Source organism: Phalangium opilio, unplaced genomic scaffold, assembly GCF_054372755.1.
Source record: "Phalangium opilio isolate 3A_F unplaced genomic scaffold, DU_Popi_V2 ptg000042l_1, whole genome shotgun sequence".
NCBI classification, from domain to species: Eukaryota; Metazoa; Arthropoda; class Arachnida; order Opiliones; family Phalangiidae; genus Phalangium; species Phalangium opilio.
Genome location: NW_028324166.1, coordinates 5664712 through 5688658, shown reverse-complemented (window position 1 = coordinate 5688658; position 23947 = coordinate 5664712). Strand labels below are relative to the sequence as shown.

General features: G+C 36.5%; 1 protein-coding gene, 1 long non-coding RNA gene and 3 other non-coding genes across 5 annotated transcripts; 1 reads left to right on the top strand and 4 right to left on the bottom strand.

Annotated features, from left to right (window-relative positions):
* Positions 1-2542: 2542 nt before the first annotated feature.
* On the bottom strand, positions 2543-2706 carry LOC149678662 (U1 spliceosomal RNA). Its single transcript, XR_016366340.1, has one exon. It is a non-coding gene; the product is annotated as a U1 spliceosomal RNA (small nuclear RNA).
* A 1056-nt stretch (positions 2707-3762) lies between these two features.
* On the bottom strand, positions 3763-3835 carry TRNAV-CAC (transfer RNA valine (anticodon CAC)). Its single transcript has one exon. It is a non-coding gene; the product is annotated as a tRNA-Val (tRNA).
* A 65-nt stretch (positions 3836-3900) lies between these two features.
* On the bottom strand, positions 3901-3973 carry TRNAV-CAC (transfer RNA valine (anticodon CAC)). Its single transcript has one exon. It is a non-coding gene; the product is annotated as a tRNA-Val (tRNA).
* Positions 3974-11025: 7052 nt separating this feature from the next.
* On the top strand, positions 11026-12536 carry LOC149678659 (uncharacterized). The gene is made up of 3 exons (XR_016366279.1): positions 11026-11299; positions 11382-11520; positions 11670-12536. It is a non-coding gene; the product is annotated as an uncharacterized LOC149678659 (long non-coding RNA).
* A 5092-nt stretch (positions 12537-17628) lies between these two features.
* On the bottom strand, positions 17629-20571 carry LOC149678658 (uncharacterized). Its single transcript, XM_089835918.1, has 10 exons — positions 20415-20571; positions 20308-20347; positions 20150-20226; positions 19726-19798; positions 19481-19645; positions 19247-19415; positions 18917-19134; positions 18535-18854; positions 18361-18476; positions 17629-18250 (listed from the first exon to the last, which is right to left on the bottom strand). The coding sequence occupies exons 1-10, from the start codon at positions 20465-20467 to the stop codon at positions 18198-18200; spliced, it is 1284 nt and encodes a 427-aa protein (XP_089692044.1). The 5' UTR covers positions 20468-20571; the 3' UTR covers positions 17629-18197.
* Positions 20572-23947: the final 3376 nt, after the last annotated feature.

Sequence of the window (23947 nt, the reverse complement as noted above, 5' to 3'; positions counted from 1 at the left end):
CTTATCGTTATATATCTTCAGTTTTATCTATTTCTGGCATTGTGATTATTTAAAACGATATAAAAGCCGAATTTCAGATCAGGCATGCTATTACGACTTCTCGTTCATCTATAAAAGACTTTGTTTCAAACTTTCACCTCAATTTCCTCGTCGGCTATCGGCATCTGGAGAAATGGTCAACCTACTGGGAAAAGTCGCCCTCATAACCGGTGCTAGTTCAGGTATTGGAGCAGCGACAGCCATTCACTTCGCTTCATTGGGGTGCGCTGTTGCCATTAACGGCCGAAATGTCACCAAACTGAGTAAAGTATCGTTGGAATGCGTGGCCGCTGGTCTACCTAAAGAAAAGGTTCTTGTCGTAGTCGGTGACGTCAGTGTCGAGCAAGAAGTCATTAATATCGTGGAAAAGACAATTTCTCATTTTGGTAAGCTCGACATTCTGGTCAACAACGCTGGTATAGCCATAATGGGAGATATGGAGAATCATAATACGGAGATGTTTGATAAAATCATGAATACAAACTTGAAGGGACCTTTCAACTTGATCAAGCAATGCGCGCCGCACTTAAAGGTGACCAAAGGCAGCATTATAAACGTATCCAGCGTCAGTGCCGTCAGGATCTTCCCCATGACTCACGCTTACTCTCTGTCGAAAGCGGGTCTGGACCATATTACCAAAACGACTGCCAGGGAGTTGGGAAAGTATGAAATCAGAGTAAACGGCGTCAATCCCGGTTTTGTTGCCACTGATATTTTCGAACAGTTGGGTTATCCACCGGATCAAATTGACAAAGTTTTGGAAGACCTTAAGAAGCTTCACCTTCTGAACAAAGTGGCTGATTCGATGGAAATTGCTAAACCTATCGCATTTCTCGCCTCTGATGATGCATCATTTATGACCGGATCAAATGTCTTGATTGATGGCGGATTGTCAATCATGGGAAACGAATTTTAAGCGACCAATGTAAACGTGTCTCAAAACGGGTAACAAGTTTTTTCCTTCTAGAAATAGCACCATATATACCTTTTCATTTATGTCAAGAAAATTAATAAACATTTGATTTATGCAAAATAAATATGTACACCACTAATATGATGTTTCCTTAATTTTTTATGTAATTAAATATACATTTTCTAAATTTCACAACTGTATTTTGGTAAGTCGAACACTTCTATAATTTTAGAAGTGTTTAGAAAAAAACAGCCAATGATTAAATTGCGTAGATATTGAATTTCTGATCCATGGTATTTTAATATTTCTAATGTTGTTAATTTCAATAAGAACTGCTACTTCATGGAGTAAATTTTATATGTTTATTTAAAATTTAAAATTTAAAACTTTGGGAGCTTTCGGACCGCGGTCCTTCCTCAGCCAATTTTTAAAATGAACTAAAATAATTTAATTTTACAAGCAACCAATTTTCATTTTTTTACATAGATTGAAGGTGACATTGCCCTTTTTTATATCGTTTTTTATATATTATTTTTTATTTAAGTTAAATCCTCCCCACCCGCTTATGTTTACTGAACCTTGATCTAAGTTTAAATTTCCTCTATCTTTAATATATACTGATTCCTTAAAACATCGTTTATACCAATTAGTTTCCTGACATAAAACCCGAGTTAAATCCCAATCAATTTGATGGTCGTTGTTCTGTTTTATATGGGTCGCCAGTCCGTTGGTTTCGTCATATTTTTTACAGCATATTTATGTTCCGTTTGTCTTTTTTTCGTTGTCGTTTTGGATGTCCTATGTATTTTTCATCACATTTACATCTAATTTCATAAATTATACCCGTTTTTTTCATTTCATCTATTCTAGGTTTATTTTTAATTAATTCTGATTTTAATGTGTTCGTTATTTTGCTAACTAAGGTAATAGTGTGTTTTTTTTTAATTGTCTGCTTGTCTTTTCAGAAATTCCTTTATCATGGGGTAATGATATAATGTGTTCTGGTTTTTCTTTGGTTTTAATATTTTCGACATCATGATTGTTAAATATTTGATCAATTAAGCGGTTCGGGTATCCACTATTTATAAATTGTTCTTTTAACTTGTTTTTATCACTAAGTGATATCTGATAAACATTCTATCCGTTTTTTAAATGTTTTTACAACGCCTATTTTTATTTTTTCATTATGGGATGATCTAAAATTTAAAAATGATTTTGCATGCGTAGGTTTTTGATACTTCATGGAGTAAGTTTTATATGTTTATTTAAAATTTAAAACTTCGGGAGCTTTCGGACCGCGGTCCTTCGTCAGCCAATTTTTAAAATGAACTAAAATAATTTAATTTTACAAGCAACCAATTTTCATTTTTTTACATGGATTGAAGGTGACATTGCCCCTTTTTTATATCGTTTTTAATATATTATTTTTTATTGAAGTTAAATCCTCCCCACCCGCTTATGTTTACTGAACCTTGATCTAAGTTTAAATTTCCTCTATCTTTAATATATACTGATTCCTTACCTACGATACTTTCAATACGTTGAAAGTTTACGTATATATTTGCGTTTAATTTTGATGTTTTAAATTTTTGGGGGTGAGCGCGAACGCACGACCCCCGCTACCAAAAATAGTACGCCCCACTGATCACGATTAGTGATAGTGGTGAGGGTCAAGCCGATCGGAGTGCAGTGATCGGGTCTCGCCCCAGCCCGCCTCCTATAAGATCAAGGCCGCAGCGACGCCAGGTAAGTATGATTAAAATGGAACTGACATTAGTTTATATATGAACGATGGAGAGCCAAAATTAGGCGTAAATGCAATATGGGTAACGTTAATTAACCCTTCAGGACATTGATTAATTATATAAAACCGTCTTGGTTTGGACCAAGGCCGAAAAAACAAACGATATGTGTGAGGTTTATCAATTGACTGAAGTTCAGATATTGAAATTTTTTTCTAGTTATTTTTATCCACTCAATCCTTAATCAATATTTAATTCAATCAACTGATTTTACTGTTAATCGATCTAGTCCCTCTAAATTAATTGAAAAAATTACATATCTACGCTTTTTCAAGAACAATTACATTTTCCGAAAACATTTTATCATGAAATTAATGGTTCTTGAAAAAGCGTAGATATGTAATTTTTTCAATAAATTTAGAGGGACTAGATCGATTAACAGTAAAATCAGTTGATTGAATTAAATATTGATTAAGGATTGAGTGGATAAAAATAACTAGAAAAAAATTTCAATATCTGAAACTTCAGTCAATTGATAAACCTCACACATATCGTTTGTTTTTTCGGCCTTGGTCCAAACCAAGACGGTTTTATATAATATCTGTCACTTCAGTCTTAATGTAATTAAATTTTGAATAATTATGTTTGCTTTACCGTCATACATTTGCACTCTAAAATATAATGGTGCATTCAAACACCACATATGCTGTTTTTTCCAGTGCCAAAAAAGACATCATTTATGGTGTACTTTAACCCCATTTCTATGATCAATTCACGCCATTTACTAATATTATTTGGAAGTATTAAGGAAATATTAGGCATTTAAGCACCATTTACAGTGGCTTTTAACATCTTTTTTTTTGACAATCTGTTGAACTTCTAATATTACTTAGTTTAATGGTTTTAAAAGTAGGGAAAAAGTATGCTTCCTATGTCACATTATTAAACCAAGTGAAGTGAAATAATTGTTAAATATTTATCATAACCACTACACCACAGACACGTGGTAAGTCTAAGGTTTCCAAGAGATCTAACTAATAATTATGTCCAATCACGATGGTCAAAACATGTATCTACCAGGGCTTGAACCTGGGACCTTCCGCGTGTGAAGCGGACGTGATAACCACTGCACCATAGGTACGTGGTAGTACTGAGTTTTCCAATAGATCTAGCTAATTCTTATGTCCAATCACGACGGTCAATACATGTATCTACCAGGGCTCGAACCAGGGACCTTCCGCATGTGAAGCGGACGTGATAACCACCACACTACAGATACGTAATAACACTGAGTTTTCCAAGAGATCTAGCCACTACCTCCTATATAAGAATCAAGGCCCGAGTATGCTCCCTCGTCAGATGGGGATTTGAACTTGTATATAATTGTGCGGTTTCCCCGTGAGGTGGAGCTCGTATCAGGATTTCTTATTTCAAATCACGCCCGTTCGCATTAGCACAATGACTTTGACTATTTGGCCAACATTGGTTAATTAGAACTATTTTATGTTTATTAATATTAATAGACTTAATTCAATACCAGTTTCATACTTTTAATTTATAATTATAGGCAAGCTTAAAAAACAGGTGTTATTAAAGTTTAAAAATAATTTTATTTAAACTCAGTGCATCATTTTAAACTTTTAAATCTCATTTAAATGAGTGAACTTAAACATCAACTTATCTTGTTTAAATAATTATATTCAGGGAACCTTTTTGAACCTAAATTAAAAATACTGTTATGAAAGAATTGAAAATTTATTTCTACATTTCCTATTATGAAAATAGACCAAGGGTTAAATGCAACCTTCAAATTTTAATAATGCTTTTTAAGTCAATATTTAATACAAGCAAATCGATAATCAAATATTTAGTACTTCTTTAGTATTTTGAAAGAAAAAGTTAAAGAAATTACCTTAACCAAAAGTAATATAAGAAACCTTCCGTAGGGAGGTTTCTACGGAAGGTTTCTTATATTATTTCTGCCTTAACGCATAATTCACAAATGTGACGAACAAAAAGGTCTCGAGCAGTCCCTCCCAATCCGCCAAGACAACCAGTCTGGGAAATAGCACACTTCCTCTGGTCCAAAACCAGTTTATTAATTGGTTGGACTAGTTTTTTAATTCAAGAAGTGGGGGTTACTGGTCCTCGGGACCAGTTTATTAATTGCAAATCTATAGGAGAACAAAGGCTGGGACCAGTTAAGAGACCAGTTTATTATTTCGGACATAGGGGGGTCACTGGTCCCAAGGACTAGTTTAAAAAATATCCTTATTTCCCAGACTGAAGACAACCACGAGAGCCTCTCGTCTGCTACAGACGTCACAAACACGTCATAGCTGTGACGTCAAAGTCTGGAAACGAGCGCCGCGCTGCGTCTAAATCCCGCGAATTAAAATTCCTCATTTCGAAGATAAAAAAATCCCATACTCGGGCCTTGATTCTTATATAGGAGGTAGTGATCTAGCTAATTATTATGTCCAATCACGATGGTCAAAGCCGTACTTCTGTAATTAACTAAAATTAACATACTTAGACTTAATTGTTTTGATCAAACTGGCTGATAGCACACCCTGAATACTTAATTGTTAATTTAAGATAATTCCGAAAAGTATCTTTGCTGTAGTTTTTAAGTTATCGGTGGGGAAAAATCAAGAAAAACCCATGTTAATCTCCATAGGAAATTAGCAAAAGCGGGTGAATATTACTTTAACGTTACAAAACGGTATCAAGTCTACAAGGGCCTACCGGCCCTGTAGAATTTTTAATTTATAGATGAGTAGCTTAATTTTTAGAATGATGCTTAGTTTAATTTTTAGAATGATGCGTAGCTTAATTTTTAGAATGATGATTAGCTTAATTTTTAGAGTAATGTGTAGCTTACTTTTATAATTATGAATAGCTTAGTTTTCAGAATGATAATAGCTTAATTTTCAGAATGATAATAGCTTAATTTTCAGAATGATAATAGCTTAATTTTTATGCAGAAACTAAACACTAAGTAGTATTTTGATTCACAATTTTCATGATTAAAACCAACATCTTATAATATGAATTCTATACATATCAAAATCAGCAATCGAATATGGATTCTATTTTGATCTTTCTTTTTTATGTCTTTGCGGGCATTTTTCTTAAAGTTAAAGCGTCTGGACATTTGGATAGGTAGGCCTAGATGTCAACATATGCATATTTATTAACGCTAGAGTATACGACTTGCTAAGCGTTAACTACGTTCCGACGTGTACATTTCCGCCCCTATCGCAACCTACGTTAGTTCAATATTATGGAATAGCCGTACGTGAAAATTTGATTTCCGCAAAACAGACGAGACCGAGTAGCGAATTCAGTCAAAACCTTAAATTATGTTTTTATATATATTTCTTCTAATAATTTCGATAACGAGAGTTAGTTACGCCAACGGAAAATCCGATACCTTCAGGTATAGTTTCGAGCGAGGAGGCGCATTTCCGCACAATTTTCAAGAATCACAATTTTTATGGCCCATTTGTGCACAGATTTTACATCGAAATTTTAGTTCGCCACTTTTTACCATAACCCATTTCCGCACAGTTTCCAAATAAAACGTTTTTATTTTCTTGTTGATTAGGTTAGGTTTGGTTAGGTTAGGGTTAGGATTTGTGATCATGAAAACTCACATTTTGACTATATTCGGTCCAACGGGGCTCTGTCCTATGGGCCAGCAGCGTAAGTTTCAGGGTTTTAAAATGTAATCAACTAGAAAATGAAAATGTTTTAATTGCAAACTGTGCTGAAATGAGTTACGAAAAATTGTGCGGAAAGGGGCTACAGGTTAAGGTGTGAAAAAAAGCTGTGCGGAAACTTATTATAAATTAACAGTGTACGTTTGTTTCCCCGATCTGCTTAGGGAATTTGAAGAAGTCACGTCAAAGCTAGACTCTGAAGATGTGAAATACGTTAACGGCGACAAAATATTTTATAGAAAAGTCATGGGTCCAGAATCTATTGCGCAATACAATGGTAAAGATTGCTGGAAAATTAAATAATCGATTTCATTACAAATGTGCAGTTTTAAGCCGCTACCAGGAATGTATGGAGGGGGGTTGGAATGGCTATTTATTTATTTATTATTTTTTTTGAAAAGTGTAGCTCCTCCCCCCATCGTCTGCTTAGCCATCTCCTGAAGGCGGTAAATGTCTTGTCGTTTCAAACTAGGGACCGAGCGGATAGAGGGTGGAGTTAGCGGAAGAATTTTCACTTTTTCGGCAGCCAATGAAAATATTTAAGCGGGAAATACTCGTATTTCGTCAGTCCATGACGTCGCTTACATAAAATAAGCCACGCCAGATGTTTCCAAGATCATTTCACGCCTATTATGATTTGACCTTTGCCATTCCAACCCCTCTCCATTCATTCCTGGTTCGACTGACAAAATCTGAAACACCCTCAGCCGGAAGATTGCCGGCTGTTCCCTTGGAGTTGATTTATTACCTTGTGGCATAAATAACTATAGTTTTTAGGGAAAACGTCATTTTGGTGTTACTTTATTTTGTAAAATACTTTACATAAACATGTACTTACCATAGGTTATTTCTACTCTGGCACTGCCAATGGTCAAATAATAAAATTCAACGACACTTCAATTATTTCACTACCCGAAATAGGTAATATCGTCCATTTCTGGAAGTATTATTTCATTATCAGAATGCATATTCTTAATTTTCATCGCTTTCATTTGGTTTTAAGTCAGTGGTAAAAATCCTCGGCGACGATTTTTGGGATTGCGTATATTCGACGGAGTTCTTGTAGCGGTGGATACTTTCAACGGAGTCTATTCGGTGGACTTGAAAACTTGCAATTGTAAGAAGAGATAATTTATACTTAATTGGATTGTATTTGTTCCCAATGGCAAAGAATTAGTCGAACAAAAGATTCGAGCTAAACCTTTCTTCGGATTAAATCATTTAGTAGTCATTTAGTCAAGCAAGGCTGAGAATACGCAGTCATTAACAAGAAGAATTTAAAACAATAATTTCAATCAATGCTACATTTTTCGTACGTTAATACGGTTTTATGACTTTTTACCTCTCCGAGTGACGATAACGTCACGGAGAGGTATTACACTGGACGACTCTGTCACCGCGTTCGCAGTTGGCAAATCGGAGCAAACGTGTTCGCAGAAAGCAATTTTTTGCTTGTACTCCCATCTTTTGGATTAAGTAGTACGCGGTGATCGGCTAGGGTTTTGAGAAACGTCTGGCCTCCCAATGGCCGGGCTTCCGCCAAATGTTCACGCAATTGCGGGTTTTCTTATCATTTATTGTGAATCAATCGCCTTTAATTTCCAAAAATTGTTAAAGAGGCATACGCTTGAATTCAAAACTCAACAATAGCTATATTTAAAATGATTTTAGGAATAAAGTTTCTTAAAACGATTTAAACAGAATTAAGCTAAATTAATGACGATTAAAATAATTAATATCAATTATATTTATATAGTTATTTAAGAAAAACCTCTTAATTCACGCGTCTCGACTCGGCGAGTTAATTTTGGTTCCCATCTTGTTAATATTTGTTCCGTAAAGATACGTCGAAGGAACTGTTTTCTTCTTACGATGCGTATGGAAAAGTTAAATACTTGTTCTTGGACGACTTTGACATGGACATCTCGTCTCAAACGCTTTACATTGTTGTCGCGACTCAAAAATATGATGAAGCAGCGTTGGAAAAAATTATGCAGGCAGACATGACGGATAACACGGGAATGTGAGTACATAATCATTATTTATGGAGAATTTCAAGACCACTCGGTTCGGATTTCGGATTAAGATTGGTATCCCCACTTTGCCTCGAAAATTATAGAAAACTAGTGCTTTCATGCAACCAGGCGGTCAGATATCTAGTGCCGATATCTGTAAAAAAGCGGTTTATATGGTTTCGTGTAGAGAACCCACTATTACCCAACCTGAGCAGTTAAAAATCAGTAACGTACGAAAAAATACACTCTTGCCGTTTCTGGTTTGAGCTCATGGTTCGAATTAAAAAAGTTCCCCTTTCAAAGAATTATTCACTGCCGCATAATTTCAACCTTTTTCTGTCGGATTCCTGATATTTCCCTATAGGTGCCGACTGCCCCGTGTCTGCCGGAGGTGACTTGACCCCCACACCCCGTCCGTCACCTCCCAAGTAAACCTTATTTCCTTCCCCTGCTTACACACGTACTGAACCCTGTATAATCACATCCTTGCCGAGGTCCACTGACCCACTCGCATTGAAACCCTCCAAAAAAAAATTCCTGATATTTTTTACCTCTCCGAGTGACGTATGTCACGGAGAGGTTCTAATTTCGACGTGTGTGTGTGTGGGTGTGTGTGTTTGGGTGTGTGTGTGTGTGTGTCTGTCTGTTGTTATTGACTTACACCCCAGGGGACCGTGTTCGCAGTTTCCGAATTGAAGCAAATGTGTTCGCTATTTCCGGACCGTATTCACAGTTCCCGGAAATTTCAAAACTTGAATCTATCCACAAATCAACTGGCCACAATTACTTCATCTGACTAGTCAATTGTCTATTCTACATGAATACCAATCTGTACTTATTGGGTTCAAACACCACCATTTTGTGGTCTTTGTCCATTCCACATAGACACCAGTCTGCACTTACTGGCTTCTATCACCATCATTTTCCGGTCTTTGTTTTTGTCCATCCCACATGGACACCAGTTTGTACACCTGGCATCTAACACCACCATCTTCTGGTCTTTGTTTTTGTCCATCCCACATGGAGACCAGTCTGTACACCTTGCTTCTAACACCACCATCTTCTGGTCTTTGTTTTTGTCCATCCCACATGGACACCAGTCTGTACACCTGGCTTCAACTCCTTAAGGTTAAGACATACGCGGCGATCGGCCAGGGTTACGAGAAACGTCCGGCCTCCCAATGGTGGGGCTTCCACCAAAGGTTCACGCAATTGCGCTGTTCTTATCCAAAGCTGCGATTCGACACCCTTATATACTAATTATTTGATGAAGGCGAAGCAACCGGCGTATGCTTCATTTCAAACGCCAATATTAGTCAAGTCTCTCAAGAATGTTTAATTGTTCTTTTTCAAAACGATGTAACGTTCAATAAGGCGAATAACTAACGAAGAAAATATTAAATATTAATTATATTTATTTTAATATTTAAGATAATCTTGTTTCTCAATTCAAAATTAATACGGAAAGAGTTAAAAGCAGTCTATGTTTTTGTCTGTATGTGTCCGTCCGTTGTTACAGTAGTGCGCTGCGTTAGAAGTTCGTTTTGTTTTGATGTGTAAAGAAATCCAACACAACCATAATATTCCCTTTATCCTTAATATAAAGTGAATATGTGGAAATATTTTTCGTAATTATGAAGCATTTAGTACTTTTGTAGCTTTAAAGCTCTATTTCATTTTGATATTCCAAAGATTTTTTTTAATATTATTATTTAAAATGGATGTTTATATATTACTTAAGCTATACTACATCTGTTTATAGCAAAATCCTTTCTAAATTCACAGTGAATACAAGCACAACGTTGCTATGTTGGTCAAATAAACTCTTATTTGTCAATAGGCCTAGTGAACCGAAAAGTAAACGCTTGGGTTTGGTTTTTGTTTCTGTATGCATAGACATTAACGGTTCAGAGTGAGCCGAAAGTTAAATACACTTTTAAATAATTAGGCTTAAATTTTATTATCATGGTGGAAATCTGGGCCGCGTTCAGCAGAGCCCAGCGTTGCTGAACGCGGCCCAGGGTTTTTGAATTTTGACGTCACGGTGCTTAGCGCTGAGCTAGCGCGGTCTTCAAAGAAAATAGTCGGCTTTTTGGATAACGTGACGTAAAACGCGTAGTTCTCAGCTTGGCGAAAAAACCATGGAGGAATTAATACAAATAGCTCTATGGGACTATAGCTATTTAATTGGCGTGAAACCAGTTGATCACGCGAGAATTTTAAGAGATATGTTAGTTTCTAATTTTAATTATAAAAGTTGTTATCTATCTCTATAAATATGTTATCCTACAATTTTTGTTAAGCCTTGGTACCTTGCACGCTTTATTAGGCTAGCGTCATTTATAAAACGCCGATGACCCGTTTTTCCCCCATCGGATGATTTTAATGTGTACAAGTATATCATTATTGGATGTAAAATGTCGTCTGATTTACAGTAAATTTGCTATGCTTTGTATACTGCTTTAATATTTCATAAATTTTATTTTAAGAAACATTTCCATATCTGGGTAAATAAGTTTGTAAGTAGTCGTCTTGACTCGGAGAGGTAATATTTTGGTTTTCCCAACTTGTTTAACCCTTGGCTAGTCGAGACGTAGCCATAAAGCGCATCGTAGAAACGCGGTGCTAGTTACAGGGATTAAACGTTCCTTGTTTATTTCAAAAATATACATTTAGTCTTTGTCAACTGTTGCATTTTTCTTACGCGCATTAACTATTGTACACTTGCAGGGTAATCAAGTACAATTTGAAGACGAAGAAAGAAGAGATTCTATTACGCGATCTTTATTTTAGTAACGGGATTCAACTTTCAAAAAACTACGACTCTTTTACGTTATCCGAATTTACGAAGGCAAGAGTTTCGAGGTAAACTTTACTACTATTTTACAAAAATAAAATAAATAAATTCTATATCCGAATCATGAAGTTCATGTTCCTTGTGTTTCAGGTACAGCTTGGCGGGACCGAATGCTGGCACATTGACTTTTCTAACAAATACACCGGGATTGCCGGATAATATAAGACCAAGTTCAAGTGGCAATAATTGGGTTGCTGTTACACGATTGACAAAAGAACTACATATGGAGGTAACACTTAAATACAAGATTAAATGCCCCCGAGTTAGTGATGACATCGATGTGTTATTATTTGTTATTTTAAATTATTTGTGAGCTTATTTTCCTCCCTAATGTAAGGAAGTTGATTACAATTGGCCAATTTTCTTTAAATTTTACAGTGCGTGGCCTTGGAGATCAACGCCGATGGTTCGACGAAACAAATAATTATGCCAAATTTAAATAGTAATTGCGTTTTGTCACAAGTGTCAGACTTCGATGGACAATTATACTTCGGATCATTTTCGAATGAATATGTTTTTAAAGTATACGGCCATACTAATGCATATGGCGCCAGATTGGCCTAGATTTTAATAATAAATATAACTATATATACCAAAAGTAATTTTATATATATCAGGGATAGATTCAATTTTAGAAGTAGGAATGGAGAACGGTTAGTATTTAATTCAGTCCGACTCATAGCCCAGTGTAGAGCCTCTCCCTTCAACACGTAACGAACAGTTTAAATTATCTTATTGGCTGACTTAAACTACGTTTTGATGAAGTTACCGACGGGGATGGCGAAAAATACGTAATCCATTTTTACCTCTCGCTATAACCCACCTCTTCTTTCATACCCCCTTCCCGGGGTAGGAGGTCGGGGACTTTGGCGCGCGCCCACATTACTCTGTTCTCCATTCCTACTTCTAAAATTAAATCTATCCCTGTATACACATAAAATTTTGTTTTCAATTGACTTGTAACAGAAGAACTGCTAAAGAATTAGACTATTCGTTATTGGTTAAAAATATAGTCAAAGGAAAACCTCATTAATTATAGCTTTGTGCGTGTTTTATTTTCTTAAATGTGTGGGCAATTACATTCAAATGAAAAGCAAAAACTTATCGGAGATGCTAAACGATTATAACCATGGGTTAACTAATTTTTTTTTTCGGTGATTGTATTTTGGACAATTTCAATTCACATCCTAAACAAATGCTCAACCCAACATAGTTTAACTTCCTAAATTTTTTTTGTTGTTGTTCTCCCACCCCCCCCTTTTTGCATAATTGAATACATGTTTTTTAACTCATAATGTTTTTTTCTATTTGCATAGAAGCCTACAGATTAAAGGCTTAGCGAATATGTTTAATACTTAAATAAACATAGTTCGTTGATCGGATTGCATTTTAATTTGCAGTTATCAGCAAATGAATAACTGTTAGACAACAAACAACCAAAAGAGCCAATTTGAAGTGTCACAATATTTTACGAAGAGACGTTTAGTACATTTGTTTTTAAAATGTTCTTTAAGAGGAATTAGGCGTGGTTGTTTTTGACGTATGCAACACTACACAAAAACCATTGTTTGACAAAGACATTAAATACCGCGAGTTTGCGCATACCTGTTGCGTAGATTATAAGAGATCTGAGACGGAAGTAAGACAAATTTCAATGATCGCAGGATACATAGCACCGAAAAATATTACGTGTGACAATCAATCTTGATAATCGTGTTCATGGTGAGCTTTTAGGGCAATTCTATATTTATCAAGCTTGTTCTTTGCTAGATCTTGGAGTTATGAGACATTTACAATGCTGTCATTGCTACGCCATAAATTATGAGAAATAAAACACACCGAATTTATTGATTTAGTTAACAAGGTAAGTTACCACGATTTTGAAAGTGACAATTACTATAAAACAGAGACATGGTGTTAATATCCGAAACAGCAAAAATGGACGCAACACAGCGAATCTTTATGATGCCACGATCGTTCTTATAGATGTTACACTGCTAAGAAGAGGAAATAAAAGATTCCCAGTGCAGCTACCATTTTCACCTTCCGAAACTAAGTAGTAGTACCATTAACCACCACAACCGGATTGGTGTATCGCGGATTTAACTGAATGAAAATAACACTATAGGTTGCTACAAGGCCTACAAAGGACAACAACAGGCTTTTTGTAATGATGAAATACGAACCGACCTTAAACCCAATTATACGAGAGTTTAGTACCAAAGCTAAAATCTGCACGTCTTTCACCTGTACTGTGCTGTAAATATCCCTACAAAGTTCAGGTAGAAACTCTTTCAATTTTTCCATCGAATCCGGTACCTTAGATGCGCTGAGAACAAGGGCAACTATTAAGATCCAATCCATAAATGAATAAGCAAAAAACGGTAAATGGTACTGTGATTTCCCCGTCAAACTGCTAACGGCAACCGTGTTAAAGTTCTGGCACATTGTGAACGATGACGACGCGATAATTATAAGCGTTACCATTTGAAACAGAGAGTTGACACGGTCAATCAAGTCGTACATATCCAATAGCTCGCGGTGTAACTTGGGGATTAATTTTACTGAATGTTGCTTGACGGAAACGAAAGTTTTTACACAATTATTCAGAATTTCCGATACCGCAACAAACACGAAACAAATTAACAAAATTAAGGGAGATGTTAAACCGATTAGAGATACGGGGAACGCAATCTGTATCAAAGTGAACGCTACTTCTAACTCTCTTTTGGATAATTTCAAATCGCATCCGAAACAAATTGACCTAGCAATATACTTCGTTGATCGACGTTTAATTTCTTTTGTATCCAACAGCGTGTGAATAATTGTAAGGCAATAAAAAGTCAAGTAAATGAATACTAACAATAGAGCCAACTTGAATTGTCGCGTTATTTTACGTAGAGACGTTTTGTGCATTTGTCGCAAAATGTCCTTTATAAGGAATTTCAATTGTTTTTGACGTATGCAGAAGTAGACAAAAACAATCGTTAACGAGTACGTTCTAACGAAGCCACTAAGTATCGCTTCTTTATATCCTACTCTTGTGGGTGCATCTTGTAGGTAGATTGAAAGACAGCTGAGACGGTTGTAAGACAAATAAACCACCGAAATTGAGGACCATACTGTCATTACAATGATCACAGCACGCCAAAATGTTCTGTTCGACCAGCCCTGCGAATTAAAATTCATCTTCACTTATTACAACAGCTTTAAATTTTCCAAACTCGTTCTACGCTAGAAGCCTGAACGTTTGAGGGATTCGAAATATTGCAATAATGCGCCTGCATAAAAGAAAACAAGTTGCTAAAACCTAAATATTATCTCTCCGAGTCGAGACGGGGATCTAGAAACTTATTTAAATTATTATGCAATTATTGCTCTTTATTGATAAGCAACTGCAGGTGTTAAATTAATTAATCAAAGCTATAATCAAGGTTGTGAATAATCATTATCCTCTCGTTATACCTCAGCGAAATTCTTTATTTGCCAACAACACTGTCAAAGTTTCTCCTTACACAAATTGGTAATATATAACAGTTTCGAATCACAGCTAAGGATAAGAACAGCGCAAGTGCGTGAAACTCTGCCATTGGGAGGGTAGACGTTTCTCGTAACCCAAGACGATCGCCGTGTAAGTCTTAACCCTAACGTCAGAAGCGCATGACATACGAAGTGATTTTCTATTATGCATAACATAGCGGCCGTCTTACACGGAAAGCTTTTACCATCAAGGGGGGGGGGAATGTCAGCCCCCTTTCCAACTTTATTTTTCCTCTCTCGCCGAGAAATCCAAGCGGGTGGGGTTCGGGTGGATTTTGTAGGTGCGTACGCATATGTAGGACTGTTCACGAGCCGAGCTGAGCGAGCTTTTTAAAAGCTCGGCTCGGCTCGAGTCAAAAAAACGGCGGCTCGGCTCGACTCGAGCCGAGCTGGGTCTTGGCTCGGCTCTAGCTCGGCTCGGCTCGAAAATGATCGAGCCGAGCCGAGCTGGCTCGATTAACATATACATGATTAAAAAAAATTGCTACTACTAACGTCAAACTTGAGAATGACTATAAATGCCATCCCATGTTTAGGAATGTAGTGGTTCAGTAAACCCCGCTCTTTAAAATATGCTCAAGGTTAGAGACGAGAGATTTTTCCCACGCTTTATTTCATGTAAAGATACAACGGAACGCTATTGGTGGAGAGAATAAAGACTAAAAGGAAAGCACTATATCAGTGACTAAGCTCGCGAGCCGGCTCGCGAGTCGGCTCGGCTCGATGCCTATCGGCTCGGCTCGGCTCGACCATAAAAAAGCTCGCTCGTTAATTAATCGAGCCGCAAAAGTGGCGGCTCGGCTCGGCTCGAACTCGGCTCGCTCGTCACGAGCCCGAGCTGGCTCGAGCTCGTGAACAGTCCTACGCATATGTCACCGCCTAGAAATAGTTCCCCTTATTCTCGCCAGACGGCAACCCTAATAAATCGATGCAGTTCTTGTCAGTATCCCCCCATAGGTGGCTAGTGCCGACTCAAATAAAAATCTTTCCGTATGAGACGGGTCTACCAAAGAGTCTAGAAAATCACTTCGTATGTCATGCGCTTCTGCTAACGTTGATGACGAAGAACAAACCAATGTTACATATTGGTATGTGTGGGATAAACAAAGATCAGCAAATGGTGGTGTTAGAAGCCAATAAGTACAGATTGATGTCTTTGTGGGATAGACAAGGACTAGAAGATGGTGGTGTTAAAAGTCTATATGTACAGATTGGTGTCTTTATGGAATTATGGCTAGTTAATGATTGGTACTTAAGACGAATAGAAAAAGAAATGAAATAAAATTTTCCAAATTTTTGTGTACGTAGAATTCGGTCCAGAAATTGAAAACACAGTCCCCGTGGGTGAGGTAACAGATACACTCACAGAAACACCCTCACACGTCGAGGATAAAAACTCTCCATGACATAGTCACTCGGAGAGGTGAAAAGGTCTTACATTCATTACGGTGAAACAAATATTGATATTTAACCTATGCCATAAATCACAAGGTGACGGTGTATTTTTAATTTTGTCAATAAATATAAGAAAAGGCAAACGTTAGCTGAAATATCGATTTCTTTAGTAATGGAGTTTTTACTTTCGAAACTTAAGCTTAGTTTCCACTTGGTCGTGATTACGGTGGAACCACTGCTATCAGGAATCGACGTAAAATATTTTCTTTATACAATTTTTTTCCGATCAATTACGTCATAATACCTTGATCTCTAATAATAATAATAACACGTTTCTAATACATCACTGGTGAAGTGTGTTTCACCGAGTAAATTCGCACTGTCATAATATATTCGGAACAGGGAAAAACTGTAAAGAAACAATTCAACTTTACACCAAAGCATCGTGAACATACTAGAGTATTCTCTAGGATCTAACAACTGTCCTTATAAATTTTTTACGGGAGCCGAAGATATGTGTGGCTTTTATTTATTCTTGTCCGAAACTAAGCCCAAGTCCCATTAAATACCACAACGGTATTAGCGTATCGTTGATACAACTCTGAAAGAATATGCCTGTAAGTACCACAAGGCCAACGATAGTTTTTGTAATGTCAAAACACGAACCGATCAATTAAGCGAGTCTTCAATACCAGTCCTAACGTCTGCAGGTCGTTCATCATCCCTGTGTTGTACCTGCACCCACTAAAATCTGGTGGAAACGCAATAAACTGGTCCATCAAGTCCGGCGGATCCCTAGAAGCGCTAAGAAAGACAGCCACAATCCAAACGGGTCGATAAACAGTAAAATCATTAACGTTGCGTAATACTGTATTATTTCTGTCAAAGTCGTAACGGCAACTGTAGTAATATTCCGGCATATTGGTGAGTGCAATGACTTGGCAAGGAAACAGAAATATTTGGCCCGTTGAAAAGCACGATATGGCTCCCCCTAAATCTTCGCCCTTTAAGGCAATTGTGCTGTGCAGCTGTAGTTGTACGCTATGGACCCACATGATTTGATATGTGCCGATTAGTTACGTCACGCTATGGACCCACATGATTTGATATGTGCCGATTAGTTACGTCAATGCAGACAAAAAGTTAAAGTATTTTTCATTCTGATGTAACCGAAAATTAACAAGCCTTGTGCTTGAGTTTCTCAAACATTTATACTAGAATTATTGAACTCAATTATATGAGAACTGTTCTTAGAAACTTGGAACTAACACCTAACGATATTCACTTTTATGCTTTATTAGTGAAATTAAATTGTGGTACTTCCTGACACAAAGCAGAAGGATCTATTTCGGTCAACGCTATATTGATTTGATAAACTAATGGACCAGGTTTTATTATTTATTTATTTTTTTATATTTTGGACTTTGGTACAATTTAATCTTTAATCTGAATAAGTTAATTTAATAACTGTTAACTTAAACTCGTGTGAAATATTATCTTAGTTTTTTAGAATAGTTATAAATTTCTGACGAGTCGCTAACTCCAGACACCACATTTATTTCAGTGAATGCTATTTTGATTTGACAAACTAATTGAAAAGGTTTTTTTCCTCTTTTCTTTTAAATTTTAGAATTGGTCCAATTTAATGTTTATACTCCATAAATTAATTTAATAAATATAAAAATTGCTCGTGTGAAAAATTATCTTATTTTTACGAAGAGTTCATATGAGTTTCTATGGAAAACCTGTCATAATCAAAGAATTCTGTAAATCAAAGATACAATTTTACATTGAAATACTATTGTTTGTAGACCAAATCTTTGAAATTCAAATTCAGTTTGTGCCTTTTTTAAAACTTCTAGTGTTAACTAGAACTACGAACTATTCTATTCATAAGTTTTCTCCTAAAATGTGCCAATTTGAATAATTGCAAGTCAATATAAAATGACGTAAAATTTAAAGCGGGAGGTGTTATTTTTGAATTCTCGCAAAAATCGAACAATTCCATTTCCAGTGATGACATCCTAAATTTTCAGCGTTGAAGAAAATTGGTTCAAGAATATTTCGATTATCATAACGGCTACCGTTCCTGACAATAGCATGAAAAGCAAATAGAAAGGAACGAAGACGCTACTTAAGTCCAAGGCAGCCGTGTTTTTCAACGGTCTCTTCCACTTGACTTGTTCAATTAAGTTGTGCTTCTCAAAATCCAGATACTTCAAAGAATGCGTTTCAAAAATCGGTACCAGGCTGAAACAAAAACTGTCTTCAAGCCAGTGAATCATTTTACGATAAAATTGGTACCGACCTTAGCTGGAGGTTTTCGTGCAATTGTGGTGTGCTTCTCATCCAAGAGGTGTTGCATATGAAGTGTAAGTACTCAAAGCTAATTACGTGCTGCGAAAAGTAAAGACCTCCATTGTCCACAAAAAAATCTTTACTCTCAGAATCAGTTGTCAGAAATTCCGCCATTATCCAGATCATGTAGGTGTCCTCTGTGATCAGAGCTTTTTCTCCCGAAAGAATTGGAAGATATCCATCAAGCGTCAGATAATCCAGAAGATTACTGGAAATTTTCTCCTTATCGTAAGCGTCTAACCATTTTTTAACAAGTGGGTCCTTGGCTGCCTATAGATAAGTACCAATAAGGTCAGAAGAATAGAGGACTTGACACTGAATCGCCAGTTTACCAAATATTCCAGATAGTCGAAAGCGCCGCTTTCTTTCACCACAGTAGGGGGAATTCCGGACTTAATCAAATCCGAGAGGCCGTCGATGCAGTTGTAGCTTTCCGTCGTGAACTCCGTTCTCAAGAAACAACCCAAGAAAAACAGAATGAAACTTACTCCAATTAGCCACGACGAAACGAGGAGACGACAAGTAATGTGGGGTAAAACGTCAGGGATCGCTACAAAGCATAATATTTTTTTTATTAAAGTTACGTTAACACAATCCAACGTTACGATATAACATATTAGGAAACATTATTTTGTAATTTAAGGGAGCACTTAATTGCTTACGTTCGGCACACAAGAGTGACGTGTTCTCCCAGACATTCCTCATGGTTTCTTGTGCCAGTTTCTTGGCAACTTTCTTGGCGGGCATAGATTTAAATTTTTTCGATACGATGGAGTGAAAGACGAGCAAAAGTGATAAAAGGATAATGGTTGAGACTATTAAAATCAACACCTAATTGAAACGATGTAAGTCAATGTATTGGGTACTGATTGGATTGTATTTTGAGCTAAAGTTACTTGAGAATCTATATTTAAAAAGGACATGGTCGTGGACAACACTTTCTTCGGGGCGGCGGAGACGATAATCGTCCTGGCAGTTTCGAACACCGGAGATGGACTGAAATATTCCTGTCGGCCATCGAAAAATGAGCCTTGCTTGGGTATAATGATAACATTGGCATTCTAAACCAAGTGCGAGGATTATTTGAAATTGCTTCTTAAATATACTTACTTAAATTGGGCCTGATTTCTCTTTCACTTACGTTAAAAACTTGGGCTTCATTATATATTTTTTTAACTTCAAAAGCGCCCACTTTATGTAATTCGTAAAATACCCTAAACCCATCAAAATTAAATTACAGTGAGATATAGGCGATATTTGATAAGTCAGCCATAAATTAATGGATGTTTTCTCAAAGTCAAATAGATTGGATAGTGTCAAAGGACATCGGTCGACAACATTTAGTTACGGAAATATTGACTTCCAAACTTTGGCCCCAAAACAATGATATAACATATCGATTAATCATCAATACGTTTTCCAACTTATCGAGTCGAAACAGGCGAGAAATATTCAATTTCTCAAAAATTTTCACACCCACTTGACCGAAAGAGCGAGACGTAGTTCGCTAACACAATTCTTTCTCTTTCAATCTATTTTCTCGAATCTAATTTCAAAGACTATACTTCATGTTAAGGGATCGTTTGAAATAATCCTTCATGATACTGTAAAATGACTCAAGGTTCTCCATCTCCCACGTTTCCTGACAAGAAATATTTAAATTTTAATTGCCGCATCAATAAAAATAATTTGATCTGAGACACTCGATCTAGTGTTAACTAACCTCAATTGTCGTCACGTTTATTGGTTCCTGTTGGTTGTATCTATAGTAATTAATTAATTTTCAAACCGGATATAACATTTAAGATTTGAAAGCCCATTAAATTCTACCTGTATTTAAAATACCGGTCATTTCCAAGAAACTCAAATTGGTTCAGTGCCATTTTGAAGTTCACGTAAAAGCGCGTCCTTTTTTAACAAGTACTGCCTAGACTCAAATATTAAAAAAAATTACAGTTACCGAGGATAGGCGTGGTCAAGAAGAAATATACCTAAAAGAAGACCTAAATCACTCTCGTGATAGTCTACAATCCTTTCTTCATGGGTGGGTAGGTTGAAACGAAGGTGGAACTTAAGATTTATCTTACTCTATGTTTTCCACCATCTATCTCTTTTACCTTTTCCTTAAGCCTTGGTTTGGTTTTTGCATCTCACGAAATGTTAACTATAGTACGCTTGATTCGACTTAGAAATAATTATATGACGATTTTCACGTAGAGGCACATACTCCTAATCCATCAAGTTAGGCTCAAAATCTTTAACTAACTTGTTAATGGTAATTAAAAGCAACCGGCGTACAGTTTCATCACCGTGGGAAGCCTACATTTCTGTTTACTTTGTCCGAGGCTTTTTTCTCTAGTCTGAATACGTCATTCGCGTCTACATGACCTATCCGCACAGGATCCAATGGGAAAGCGCAGAGCAATGACGGACATGAAAGGGGCGGGGCCTACTTGTCCACACACACACCTGCGTAAGAGTAGAAGTCTAAAGTCTGGCCAATTTCCTTTGGCTACTTTTTTACTTTCGAAAAATACCACTTCGAGGAATTCACGCTGCGTTGTAGCGAAAAACAAGAACTAATTGCCCAGTCCCACCCATGTTTAGTCTTTGTATCCTGGAGTCACATGGGGCCTGCGACGAATTTAAAATAATTTTTACTCACCCGACGATGCCTTCTTTACAGTCCCTTTAATAAACGTTTCTAATTTTAAACATAACACAAAATTGCCATTCCATACTCCCTTTTAACGAAAGCATCAAATTATAAATAAGAACAAACTTAATGATATTTTAAATAAGCTTCTAGAAAGAGAATTGAAGTTGCGCTCTGTCGAAGCTCTTGGTTTGATAGGTGTCGATTAATTTCCCTTGAATGCAGCCACAAAGTTACGGGATCTATCCAAGACGAAGACAAGGATTAATTAGTCTGCACTTCGAAATCTCTCAAATCTATACACGATATAAATTATAAGAACTGCACACTGATCTCTGAAATGTTGGAATCAAGTATTTCTAGATCAATTACCTATACCCCGCAATTAGCACGCGTAGGTTGGGTAATGCGTCATTAACCGCGCTTGTTGTTAACCACTCACGCCCGAGTATTAAACTGCTTCTGCATGGGGCATAAAAGGTTTTAATAAATTTGGAGAAATCTTGAGGCCTAAATCGTTATATAACCAAATCCGTGTCGCATGATTGCTTATTCTCGTGTGACCGGACAGTCTGGTCATTATTGGTTTCCAGTGTTTTGAACAGTAACTGTAAATAAGCGCAACATTAGAAGGAGTAGAGTTTTGCGTAGAAAATTTCAGGTTTTCTACGGAAATATTTAACCTTTCTAACGTTGGAATAACCTAATGACTGGCCGCTTTTCCGCAATTATCCTAGAGGTAGATCGTGGGAATTCCGGACACATGGCACAAACAAATTTGTAGTTCTAGGCGCTATATTGATTTGGCATAAAAATGGAACCGATTTAAATTTTCATATTTTCGACTTTGGTAATATTCAGTCCTAAATTAATTCATTTAACAACTGTAAACTTCTCTTATCATTGTTTTTAATGATAAATTAATTTTAGACTTTTTCGTACCTATCATTATAGACTAATACGAATATTACATGCAGGGAACAAACTTCCAGGGTCAAGCCTCCAAACTGGATAATTTATTTCACGGCAGGAGACACCGCTATTGGCAAGACCGAGTTGGCTAGCCTCTAACATGTAGTGAGCTTGTGCTGCCTCTTTCACTCGTGGCGTGAGAGAAATTTTTGAGTATCAAGCATACCATCCAGGTCGAGTATATAACGAGTATAAATCTCACCAGAGTCATTATGAAATGAAATTGAAGTTTATTGTGTATAAAAAAAGTTGCAGAACAACTCACGAGATTATACACACTTAGTGGAATAAATCAAAGTATACAATAAACAAATTATACATAATTACACAAAATCATACAGAATTAAACGAAATTACTTAGAATGATTCCAAATTATACAGAATTATTTACAATTATATAAAACAATACAATAGCCACGACAGTACATTGAGACTAGGAAGTTATATTGTGAAATGTTCTATTTAATAATTATTAAACAATTGAAGACGGATTAGCCTCTTGACATCATGCAGGGTATCAGAAAAAATGTCTACAATATTAGCAAATTTATTGCATGTACTTTGCATACGAACTATCGGGTTTAAACTTTTACGATTAATATAGAAGGTGTCAGGGCAACGCAAATTTTTACGAGTTAAAAATTTTAGGTTCATTAAAAGATTAGAGAGGGGGATTTTGTAATTTATCAATTTAAATAGAAAAGAAAAATCAATGATACTAACATAATCTTCAATTTTTAGGATATTAAGAATAGTTAACAGAAAGGTATAATTATATTTAGATCGTGGTATAAAGAATTTGTGGCGAAAGTAAATAAATTTTCGTTGCACGCCTTCAATTTTATTTTTTAGATACTGGCTGCAGTTAGCCCAGGCAACCCAACCGAATATCAAACGCGAGCGAACGAGACTCAAATATAAAAGTCGAAAATGACGCAGAGAGCGTAACTGTCGACAAATCTTAAGAGAAACAGCCAAGGTGCGGCGGCATGAATTAAATGTTCTCGAGATATGCTTGGAAAAGTGTAACTTGGCATCAAACAACGTACCCAGATCGTTAGTGTCCGTTGCTGTGCGAATTAGATTAGCGTCAATGTTATAGGAGTAAATAATTGTTCTGCTAACTCTCCTAGTAAAGGTGACATGGACAGGTTTTTTGGGGTTAATCGGAATGTTATTGTTCCGGCACCAGGTGGAGACAGTGTTTAAATCATTTTGCAGAAAAGTGTAACTTGGCATCAAACAACGTACCCAGATCGTTAGTGTCCGTTGCTGTGCGAATTAGATTAGCGTCAATATTATAGGAGTAAATAATTGTTCTGCTAACTCTCCTAGTAAGGGTGACATGGACACATTTTTTGGGGTTAATCGGAATGTTATTGTTCCGGCACCATGTAGAGACAGTGTTTAAATCATTTTGCAGTAATGAGCAATCAAATTCATCATTATTCACCTTACAAAGCTTGTTATCGTCAGCAAATTGCAGTAGATTGGACTGACGGATAAGCAATTGGAGGTCGAAGAGATATATATCAAAGAGCAGTGGCCCTAATGAAGAGCCCTGAGGTGCTCCACATTTCAGATTATATTCAATGGATGTAAGTTTCCCATTGCATTTAAGGACATAAGTCCTATCCTTCAAATAATCGCCAATCCAATCAAGCAGCAATCCGTTAACGCCCAAGGCGCAAAGGTTATCCCTTAAAAATTTATGCGAGACGCGATCAAAGGCCTT